Source organism: Zingiber officinale, chromosome 9A, assembly GCF_018446385.1.
Source record: "Zingiber officinale cultivar Zhangliang chromosome 9A, Zo_v1.1, whole genome shotgun sequence".
NCBI classification, from domain to species: domain Eukaryota; kingdom Viridiplantae; phylum Streptophyta; class Magnoliopsida; order Zingiberales; family Zingiberaceae; genus Zingiber; species Zingiber officinale.
In genome coordinates, this window is record NC_056002.1 from 31341818 (window position 1) to 31353847 (window position 12030).

Consider the following 12030-nt stretch of genomic DNA (forward strand, 5'->3'; position numbering starts at 1 on the left):
CATCATTTAACTTGAGTGTCGGAGTGGTTGCATGGGGAAATCTCATGGTCGTCATTCTAACCCTCTTCTACTTGTTTACTTTCAGCTAGGCATCTTACCACTTCATCATCTCAGTTATTACTCAGCGATTGAAGATTAAATTGGCAACAGAGCTAACTCACCGATGAATCACACGTCCACGTTGCGGGCAGGATCAATAAACATTATACTAATTTGATAAAAATAAAAGATTGTGCTCACCCCAAGATAATGGTGTAGTGACATAGCATCTTCTTAATTTCTCATATATCTACCGATCAAGTCTTAATTTTGATAAATTAACGAATAAAATTTATTCTAATGAATGATTGACGTAGAAATATTGGATTGATGGACCTGTACGCTTTTTCTATCAGACTGATTAATCGAGTAAATTGAATATAGAGGGTCACTTAAAAAAATTAAAAAAAGATTGACATTGACAATTTTAGCACATGATAAAATTTCAACGGACGATATCCAACCGAATATATAAATTTCCAAGGTCGACATATGAAAAAGTGGTATTTAATTTGTCAACTTAAGTGTGGTTATGTAGTAAAGTCAATTTTTACTTACGATTTTTTTAGCCTTTACCTTATTCGCAAGCCCGACTCAAGGCATAGGTCATATGCCTAGGACCCCAATATTACTAGGCTAAATAATTAGGTAGACAGTAATTAATATTAATTAATGATAGTATACACATTAATAAATATCATGTTAACTCATTAATTGCATATTATCAATTAATTCATTATTCCTATTTATACCTTTATCCTTATTTCCTGATCATCATTACAATTAGCCAAATTTTATTTTATTTAATCTTATTTCCTCTTAATTGCATTTATTCAAGATTTTATTCTATTTAATTATATATCTTATAAAACTAATAAACTCATTCCTTCTCAATATCTCTAAAAAATCCTAATTTTTCTCTCACCTTCTTGCCTATTTATTTTCTGATCATTAATTTTGTACGTTTATGCTCTCGCCGACATCTTTTTTCTTTTCTCATCAGTAATTCTATAAATTCATGCTCTCTCACCGGTGATACTCTAATAGAACTCTCTTCTCCTCCTCGCCGATAATATTTCTTTCTTACTCTTTCTTTTCTTCCTAAAAAACATAAATCAGATATTTTTTTATCCATACAACGTAAAGTAAAATGTTTCATAAAAAAATGAAAATTAAAATTAATAAAATTTTATTTACGTTCAACAATATCACAAAAAGATTAAATAATTTAACAATATTTAAAAAAATTATCTAAATATTAGCGAGAAAACTAAATTTATATAAAAATAATATTTTATTTTTTAAAAATTAAATTAATTTTTTAAAATCAATCATTCTCAATCCCAAATTCAAATGAAAAAAACTTGAGCAAAAAATTTAAAAATATATTAAAGGGCTTTTATTATTATTATTATTGTTATTTTGCCTAGGATCTCGGGAAATCTTACCAACCAAAAACAAAAAACAAAAACATGCAACATGGTGAGGTTCAGCTGGTTGTTTCCTGCAACATGGTGAGGGCTCCTTGCTGTGAGAAGATGGGTCTGAAGAAGGGGCCATGGACGCTGGAGGAAGACCGGCTTCTCGTCTCTTACATAGAAAAACATGGCCATGACAACTGGAGAGCTCTTCCTAAACAAGCTGGTACTTGTTCTATATGTGCCTTCTGTTTGCTTGCTTTTTTGTCTCTGAGATGAAAACTGAAAGTGTTTCTGAATTTGAAGATCGATCAATCAATACAAGATTTCTTTCAACTTAAATTTCCTGAGATGAATCATTTCAGTATTCTTGAGTTTTTGTAGTTCCGAGATGAAAACGATTTAGTTTCAGTTGGTTTGCTAAAGTAAAAGTGATACTGAATTTGAAGATCAATAAAAGGTTTTAATTTCGAAAGTTACAATACTAAAACATTTCAGTTTCAGTTAGTTTGGTAAAGTGAGAGGGTTGAATCTGATAACTCCAGGGCTGTTGAGGTGCGGGAAGAGTTGTCGGCTGCGGTGGACGAATTACCTTCGACCGGATATCAAAAGAGGAAACTTTACCAAAGAGGAGGAAGATACCATAATCAAGTTGCATGAGGTTCTTGGCAACAAGTAAACAAGTATATTATCAAATCGAAGATGAATGAGAATCCCAAGTAAACAGAGCCTTAGTTCAAGAGGAAGAGGTAGATACTATCTGGAATATACTACCACCGTAATGTAATTCCTTGTTAATAGGATGGAACTGCTGATACTTTACAACCTTGAGAACATTACAAAGTATATGCGCATATAATAGATCATGTAGAAAATAAACTTATAACGATAGAAAGTCATCTTCACAAAAATACTCAAGCCACGGATCTCAAAGAAGCTTTAAGAAATTGACTTTCATTGTCCTTGCCCCTCTCTCTTTATATAAATCGTCGTCCCAAATATGTATCTCCACCAATCTGGAACGCCAAGGCTCAGGAGAAGATGAATGCCAACAGGGACGAAACAGAGCACGGAAAGAGAGTTGCAGAACGGTGGACAAAGATAACAGAGACAAAGGACCAATTCAACTTGGGTTTGAGCGTGACCGGGGCCAAGGACGCCGGCGATGGGGTGTACCCGAAGTCGCCGGTCCTCAAGCTCAACCTTTTAGGCAAGCTCGGAGCGATCAAGGACAAGCCCAGAACCCGCGCCGAGAGTGTTCACGTGCAACTACTGCCCGAGGACGTTCTCCAGCCCTCAGGCTCTCCGTGGCCATCAGAATGCTCACAAGCGCGAGCGAAACCTGGCAGACATGCATAATTGTCGAGCCATTAGAAAAGCAGACATGCATAATTGTCGAGCCAACCAACGACGACGAGTCTAAAGTCTAAGTGTCAAGTCAATGTAATTGGAGGACTGACCTGGCTTCGCGTTTGAATATCCTCCGCCGGAAACGCTGCAGCGTAGAACGGCAAATATCCGTTGTGGCGCCTGTACAACAGCCCACCTGCAGCGGCGGATGCGGCCGAAGCACCGTATGGCTTGTGGATCACGGAGCGCACTTGTACGTAGCGAGCCGTACTGCAGAAATTCCGCTGCGGCACGAGGTTTCGCTCGTGCTTGTGAGCATTCTGATGGCCACCAAGAGCCTGAGGGCTGTAGAATGTCCTCGGGCAATAGTTGCACGCGAACACTCTCGGCGCGGGTTTTGGCGAAGCGGGCTCGGCCTTGATTGCTCCGAGCTTGCCTAAAAGGTCGAGCTCAAGGACCGGCGACTTTGGGTACACCCCATCGCCGGCATCCTTGGCCTTGCGTTCCAGATTGGTAGAGATATATATGTACATAAAGAGAGAATAATGATTGATTTCTTAGCTTAAATGGAAAAAAAGATGATTTCTTAGCTTAAATGGAAAAAAGATACAAGCAAAGATACGCGCAAATCTTATATGGTAACTTAGCTATTGATATAATTTATTTCCCTGGTCTCTTTTCCTTTTACTAATTTTTTAATTATGGCAATTTTGCTTAAATGGAAAAAAGATACGAGCAAATCTTATAAGGTAACTTAGCTATTGATATAATCCCATTTATTTCCCTTGTCTCTTTTCCTTTTACTAATTTTTTAATTATGACAATTTTGCTTAAATGGAAAAAGATACGAGCAAATCTTATAAGGTAACTTAGCTATTGATATAATCCCATTTATTTCCCTTGTCTCTTTTCCTTTTACTAATTTTTTTAATTATGGCAATTTTGATTACTCCAAATTAGGCGTCCATTAATTTCCTTTGTCTCTTTCCTTAAGCTAGCTAATAGATGAGGAGGCGTCGAATGAAAAATTTATTCAAAAAACTTATATTTTATTTTGAATGAATATATTTTAAAACTTGATTCTTAGGGTATTTAGAACTTTTCCATGGTCCTTTGTTACCATATCCGCGCTGTCAAAAGTAAAAAATCTCATATAATTTTTCGTTATCAAAAAACTTCTCTAACAATTTCTTCATGGTTCCAAACTTTCCATTATATATATATTTTTCTCACATTTACTACATTATATATAATTAGATTTTAATAAAATCTAAATTCACAAATTGTCAATATGAAATAACATTAATAATTAAAAAAATACATAAATATTACGATAAATGTATAGCAATTAATAAATTATTTTTCAATAATCATATCCGTAGCATGCCTAGATATACCAACCAAATCGGCTCGAAGTTGATGATGCAGTTGATTATCACGTAATTCACAATTTCTCCGGAGGTATTCTTGAAATTCTTGGGTAAAGCCTTGAAACATTTGTGATGGATCGGAGGATATCCTTTATCATTCGACCAATTGACTATTGTACCTCACTCATTTTCAATAATCATATTGAACAAAATAATGCATTTATACATGATGCCCTTCAAATTATCCTTATACCAAAGTCGTTCTGGACCTTTGATCATTGCCCATCGAGATTAGAGCACCCCAAATATCCGCACAACATCCTTTCTCGTAGCCTCTTATTATTCCTTAAAGACTACGTTTGGTTGTGCGTAATGTAATTGAGCTTGTAATGTAATCAAACTTGTAATGTAATGTAATGTAATCTTGATTACATTACTACGTTTGGTAATGAAATGTATGTAATCTTTGAGTACAAAGATAATTACATTCTTTTATTTGGTGTCCATTATTTTTAAAAGGAATGTAATTCGTATTATTATAAAATGACAAAAATATCCTACGACTTCTACCGACGGGCGCTACATCTCTATCGGAGCTTGCGGTGGCCACTGCCGCCGGTCGCCGCCGGTCGCCGGCCGTCGCTGGTCGCCGCCAGTCGCTGGCCATCGTCGGTCGCCGACCGTCGCCGGTTACCGGTCACCGGCGGTCGCCGGTCGCCGGTCGCCGGCGGTCGGCGGTTGGCGGTTGCCGGCGGTCGACGGCGCCCGCCAGTCGTCAATCGTCGGGGGGTGGTGGCAGTGGCGGCGGGTGAAGATGGGCGGCGATAGATTAGGGGTATATTTGACATTCATTTTTTTTAAAATGGTGACCTCGTAATGTAATCGGATTATAATGTGTTTGTTTTGTAATCCAGATTACAAAACTTCATTACATTTTGTAATCCAGATTACATTACATTACAAGTTAAAAATGAAACCAAACAAAATAATCAACCTTGTAATATAATCTGGCTTACATTACAAGGCAGATTACACCCTACCAAACGCAGCCAAACATTTTTCTCTTGGGATCTTAGAGGCATGGAAAGCTCTTGACAAAAGTAGCTCATTATATATAGATCCCATCAATCAAAGAGTGTTCTTTTATATACTGTGTATTGTTAATCATAAAATTAACCTCGGGTGCATTTCCTTATAAGACGTTGTTGAATCAAGGTGATTTATTAAGCACGTTGATATTATTACACGACCCTGCAATCCCAAAAAAGTCGTGTCATATCCATAAGTCCGCATATGTGACTTCTTCAAACACAATTGTTGGGACGTCATGATCTCCCCGAGTAAACGGGTCTTTCCAAGCGACGGGACAATTTTTTCATTGTCAATGTATGACCCCAACATGCGAGGGAAGTCGTGTCTCTATTCATGCATTTCAAGTAAATGTTGGATATCACAAGCATTAAGTCTTCTCAAATATTGGGCCCCGAACACTTCAATTACACATCGGCAGAAGTTGAATAAGTATGGGATGACAGTTGTTTCAGCAATTTGTAGGTACTCATCATAATGATTAGTAGGGACTCCATACACCAATTGACAAATGACCGCTGTGTATTTCTAAAGTTGTGATAAACTTTTTTCCCCATCGCATCGACTTTCCATTGAAAATATTCTATATGATTTTTTAAAGCATCGACTATATGAAGAAATAACCCTCTTTGCATTCGGAATCGACATCGGAATATATCATCATGATATATTGACTTATCAGAAAAGTAATCATTGGAAAGACAAGCATGTTCGACTTCACAATCCTGATTCAAATATCTTCTCCTCTTTGTTATACGAGAAGAACTTTGAGCTCTTTGATGTACCGTTTATTGCTACTCATATAGTCGGAGCATTCATTGTTCATCTATATCTTCCGTATCTTCTATCAATCCATTTCTCCAAAATTCACAGAGCATAGATTGATCTCGATTTTCAACCATTTGAAATAAATCGAGATATTTTCGAGATTGAAAGAAGTAGAGAAGTGAGAAAATGATAGGAAGAATGAAAGTTTGAGAGAATATATTTATAGATAATTTGTTTTAATAAAAAAATAAATATTAATCGTTGAACAATGTCTAAAAATTAACAATTCCTAGTTTTTTTTTAATATTTTTATTTTTAAATAAAAATAAAAACATTTAATAAAATTAAAAAAAAAACAATGACGAAGCGACTCCATGAACACAGAGTCACTTCCTTATAATTAACGAAGGAGCTCCCTCCTACTATGGGAGGGAGCTCCTTCGGTGGAGCCATGTCATAGTGGGAGCTCTGTGTGGATGTTCTTATCTTAATTCATTCAAATTCAAAATGATCCTAATTTAAATTCATGTGATCCTTACTTTTGAGACTATTTAATGTATTTAATTTAAACTCAATCCAACTTTAATTCAACACATTCCTTATGTCTTATTTAATTGGTCTATTTTTATCTATTCAAAATTTTACTAAAAATTTAAATTAAAATTTTAAATATTTTAAAAAAATAAAATATAAATAATAATTTTGAATTGTGATGAATCATAAATCGAAGACGGTTAAGATTAAAAGTTGATCTATCAAAACCATTGAATGATTTAATTATGAATTATGGTCGAATCTACTTGTGGGACTTGCCCCACTTAAACATAATACAATTCCAAAGCAATATTCATAGTGAGATGAAAATTGGGGTACCAAATAGGTTGGTGTATTTTATCATGATTGATATTTTGTTGGCCAAATTTTTCTTATAGGTACCAAATAACTTGATTCTTATATAAGGTCATTCTCTCTCCTGTGACACAAACCTTTTCAACTAACTCTTAATTAGTGGGTATTTTATTTCACAAACAAACTCCCAAAAATAATGACAGGAATACTCAAGGACATCTATTTTCTTCAGATCAAACATCAATATCCCTTTTTACATGTTAAGTCCTAAAACAATTTGACTATATCACTGCAAAAACACAATCTTCATTTTAAAACAAATTCATATTCCTTCCTTCCCTTTTTAAAAAACATCTAGATTTTTGACTGATAAAGTTTTGCATTGCTCAGTAAAATATTTTTCATCTCAAGCTAACACAAACTGCCCATGAGAACCTATTCACATAGAAACTGAAAATATTGAGAACCTGCATAGTATCCTTTCGTGTTATTATAACCATTGTACAATCGGACATATTGATAAGGTTATCAATAAATCAACAATTTACTGAATACCGTCTCAATCTCTTTCAATTGAGCGAGAACCCCTAGATAAAGCATATTAGTCAGTCCAAGCATTCGGTGGTATAGAAAATATCAATTACACTAAATTACATTGCAAGACAGGAAAACCCCAACAAATTAGAACGGTAAAAGAAAGCTAATTTAAATCGTTGACATAAAAAAAGTTCCCTATAGCGCGAGAAAAGTAGAACGCGAATTGCACTAGGCTAAGGAGACTAAATATTAGTACAACAGAATAATATTATATTAGTCTTGCTTACATCTTTACACTGTCGTCTTATGGTTTTAGAAAATCAACTTATAACTAACATGCCTGACAATAAAGAATATGTTCCATTAGATTATCTGGATGAATTATGGGAAGAATTTTCATAAACAAATTTAATGTTTACCCAACTTAGTGCTAAGCCTACAGAGGAACTTACTTGTCAATATGACTAGATGTTAAAAATAGGAACTGATACCGCTCCTTATTTTGATTTGTAGTTAGTATCCATCTATAGACAAATGAGGTACTTGCAAGATCCATAGAAAACAGGCATGTAACCTTTATCTCCAACATATAATTACCATTACTATTCCCACAACTCCATCATCTAGAGGAAGTACTAGAAACTTGCTACTTGAAACTAGGGTATCTATATTAGAAACCCGTATTAATATATTAGAAACTGGATCAATAATCTCCTTATATATAGTAACTTCACTTGAAAAATCTATAGATAAAGGGAAGGCAATTCAACTCCCAAACTCACCCTCATATACAGTCCTAGTGTTTATTAAAGCTTCTAGCATTTGTAGCACAGGAAAAAAAACTTAGACATTAGAGTCAAATGTCTTGTTAATATTCATGGACATGAATTTATACTACATGCCTTTCTAGATAGTGGGGCTACTAATTCCACTATTGATGAAGCCACACTCCTTTCTATCTTACCAAAAACCCTGTAAAAAACTGCCTCTCAACCATTAGTCAGTATCCAGTTTGATGGACAACACTTAACTTGCACATTGTTTGTCACCAATACCCATCTCCGTTTTTATGATAATTGTGAAGGATATAGCACACCCTAGCTCTGTCAAAACTTTGGGTTAAACTCTTACTGCATCCTAATATCCACTTAATCCTAGGACTTTTCTACTTACAAAAGATTATGCTTTATTTTTTTCCCACAATAATCGTATCACCAATAGTTTCTAATTATCCTTCTATTGTTAGTCCTTTTCTGATTATCCTTCTATTGTTAGTCCTTTATGTAGGTCCCTTGCGGCCGGAAAGAGGGGGGGAGGGTGAATTGCCCTGCACAATAAAAATAACAAATACCATTTTCAAATAATCGGGCTTAACACAATTACACACTTAATTAAAAAGAATAATAGAATTAAAATTAGTACGAGACAAATAAATTTTTACTTGGTTAGCAATCAGAGGGTTGCTATTCCAAGGAAGATAAGCTCACTATGAAGATCTCCTACTTGAACAAAACGTCGGAGTTGAAGAAGCCTCGTACACGAAAATGAAGCTTGGAAATGAAAAACAAAAAGAGATTCTAAGTTCAAAGTGTGTTATTTGAAAAGGAGAATACCAGCGCTTTATTTATAGTCCACTAGTTGAAACTGACTGTTTACTAACGTTCAAATCTCATCTTCTCGTAAATGGCTACGCAACGGATGTAGGATAAAATTTTATCCCACTTCCAGCGCTCGGACCCTGGCAGATGCTAATCTACAGCATCGAGGAGTCAAGGCGCCCCGGCTGGACCAAAGTGGTCCGGGCGCTCGGAGTAGCTTCGAGCACAAAAATAGCTCCGAGGGCCCGAAAGAGAGTCAACTTCTAGTTTACTTTTTGTCCAAGCTTCCGCTCTGGCTCCTCTCGCTTAGGTGATTTTGGTTATCCGAAATTAGGCTCAGTCGAACCCACCTTCTGGCCTTCTCAAGTAATCTTCCACTCCGGCGTCTTGTCCCTCAGAAATGCCGCGCACTTCCTTCTTGTCCGCCAGCGTACTCTTCCACAGCACCTTGTCCCTCCGACGCAGCGAGCTCATCGACTCCTTCTCGTACCATCCTTCTCGCTAACTATGTCTCTTGCTCAACTTCTTATGCTCGTAAATTCCTACACACTTAGACATAAGGATCAAGCTAAGTCACAACTGGACCTAATTTGACTTAGTTGATCACATCAAAACTATCATGAGATACTTACATTCTCTCCCTTTTTGATGTGAGTAATCTAAGTTATGTTAGGGTAAACCAAAAACAAATAACAGTAAAATGGCAAGTACATAATTTGTAATTAATAACATTTAATACAAAATCAAAAAATGTACCCTCCTCCTATACTTAATCTCTAATTCTCCCCTTTGATCACATTAAAAATAAGAGAAATATTGAAAAATAACTTTGAAATAAAAATTTAAATTTTGAAAAACTGTAGTTTTGTGATTAATAAAGCAATTTGGAAAAAATAATTTTAAAATTATTTTTAATTGTTCAAAAATTCTAAAATTTTTTGTAATAGTGAAATAGACATATCCAAAGTGTTGGTGTAAGTTACACTAACGGTCTAACTCAGGTTTTGATGAATGACAAGTAAGTTAAGTTAGGTGTTGGTGTGATCTAACCACCTTACTAAGTATGCATGAAATTAGCCAGATAGGTCAACAGGTCGATCGAATATCTAGCACGAAGTCCAAATAGGTCAATGAGCCAACCAGATATCTGGTAAGAAGTCCAGCTAGGTCAACAGATCGATCGAATAGCTGGTGCAAAGTCCAGTTAGGTCTAGGGGTGTGCATTCGGTTAATTCAGTCCATAAATTAACCGAATTAACCGAAAACCGATTTAGTGTTTGCTAACCGAATCAAATCAAAGTTTTACAAAAACTAAATTAACCGAATTAGTTATTTTAGTTAACACCGAATTAATTAAATTTGTTTAAAATAACAATAAAAAGAATTTATACAAAATTAATATCAAATTAACCGAATTAACCGAATTAACCGAATGCTCACCCCTAGTTAGGTCAATGTGACAACCGGATAGCTGGTGCAAAGTCCAGCTAGGTCAACGGGTCGACTGGATAGCCGGTCCAAAGTCTAGCTAGGTCAACGGGCCGACCGGATAGATGGTGCGAAGTTCAGATAGGTCGACGGACTGACCAGATATCTAGCAGGAAGTCCAGTTGGATCTGCGGACCGAACAACGGGCAAAATGGTAAGTAAAGGTAAGTCACTGGAGGAGAGTGACTAAGTGAGGACGCGTCTCGATTGTGGGGATAGTAGGCATTGATCTAGGTTAGGTCCATTTCGGATCTCTAATTTGAGACCTTGACTAGTTTCTAGTCCTGGGAGGACAAAAACTCAGCTGCAAAACTACTGCACCCGACGACTGTTCCGAGGACTTCTGATCGTGGCCGGCAGACTGACACCAATACACGAACAAGCCAGTTTAATCCTAAGTATCGGTAACATTTTTGTACTTAAATTCTGCAAATGGGAAGTGCAGTCTGTTGCACTTCTCCGATCTTAGTTGTACTTGATTCCCTCTTCTGGAGGTACCGGAAGAGGTTTTTAGTGAATTACCCATCGATAGGTCCGTGGGATCTGGTTCTTGGAGTAGGAGTCGCCGAAGGCTCAGAACCAAGTGCAACCGCGGGTGTTTTCTTATGTTATTCTTTTAAAGTTTTTCGCTGCATATACTTGTTTCTTTAAAAATGAAAAAGACCAACTTTCTAAAGTTCCTTTTAGTTCTTTGTTTTCTTTTAATAATCTTTTATTATTATTTTCTTTTAATACATTTATTTAATTAGTCAAGTCGCGAGCATAGAACAACAATCATCATCCCAATCAATTAACTGATCGATTGGGAAGCGAAGTCGTGAACATAGAACAGTCTCCAATTGATCAGCCGATCGATTGGGCACGGCAATCGATCAGCCGATCGATTGGGCACCTACAATTGATCAACCAATGGATTGGGGGGTTAGAAATAGCGTGTGACGCAAGAAAGCTGAATCGATCGATCGATCGATTCAGGCTTTTCCAGCGAAGAGCACAGAGGCGCTTTGAATCGATCAGCCGATCTATTCAAGCCTCCCCAATCAATTGAGATATGACCGTTGGGCAAGATGCAGGTTTTCGACGACCGAGATCGCTGGGATCTGACATGGCAATCAATTGGGAGGAGCCCCAATTGATTGGAAGCCCTAGAAGAACAAATATAAAGGCGACGAAGCGTTCAAACATTATAACCTTTCTTCTCCAGCTCACGCGATCTTCTCCGACACTCACCGCCAGTTCTTGGAAGCTCTTGGGGACAAGTGTTGTTGCACTTCCAAGGTTCAAGAGGCGTTCTTCAACAACAAGGTCATGCAAGGAGAGGTTTTTCTTTTGTATACTTGTAGTTCCTTCTTGTGTGTGTTGTATCTTATTGTGTGAGTCTTGTACGAGGTTTCTCCATCTCTAGTAGTTACCAAAAAAGAGTATTTTTCATAGTGGAGAGCGTGTCGTATGTGAATCCTTGGATTAGTCATCTCATCTTGAGGTGGATACCAAGTAAATCTATGTGTTAGCGTTGTGAGTCTT

At 36.5% G+C, this 12030-nt stretch overlaps 2 protein-coding genes across 2 annotated transcripts; one reads left to right on the forward strand and one right to left on the reverse strand.

Annotated features, from left to right (window-relative positions):
• The first annotated feature begins 1490 nt into the window (after window positions 1–1490).
• On the forward strand, window positions 1491–2813 carry LOC122021429 (transcription factor MYB4-like). Its single transcript, XM_042579549.1, has 2 exons — window positions 1491–1683; window positions 2003–2813. Exons 1-2 carry the CDS (start codon window positions 1512–1514, stop codon window positions 2134–2136), a joined length of 306 nt encoding a protein of 101 aa, XP_042435483.1. The 5' UTR covers window positions 1491–1511; the 3' UTR covers window positions 2137–2813.
• Window positions 2814–2890: 77 nt separating this feature from the next.
• On the reverse strand, window positions 2891–3340 carry LOC122019123. Its single transcript, XM_042576626.1, has one exon. It carries the CDS (start codon window positions 3338–3340, stop codon window positions 2891–2893), a length of 450 nt encoding a protein of 149 aa, XP_042432560.1.
• Window positions 3341–12030: the final 8690 nt, after the last annotated feature.

Coding starts and splice junctions, on each gene's coding strand:
- LOC122021429 (XM_042579549.1), top strand. CDS start 1,512: ATGCAACATGGTGAGGTTCAGCTGGTTGTTTCCTGCAACATGGTGAGG. Junction 1,684..2,002: donor AGCTCTTCCTAAACAAGCTG/GTACTTGTTCTA, acceptor TGATAACTCCAG/GGCTGTTGAGGTGCGGGAAG.
- LOC122019123 (XM_042576626.1), bottom strand. CDS start 3,340: ATGTACATATATATCTCTACCAATCTGGAACGCAAGGCCAAGGATGCC.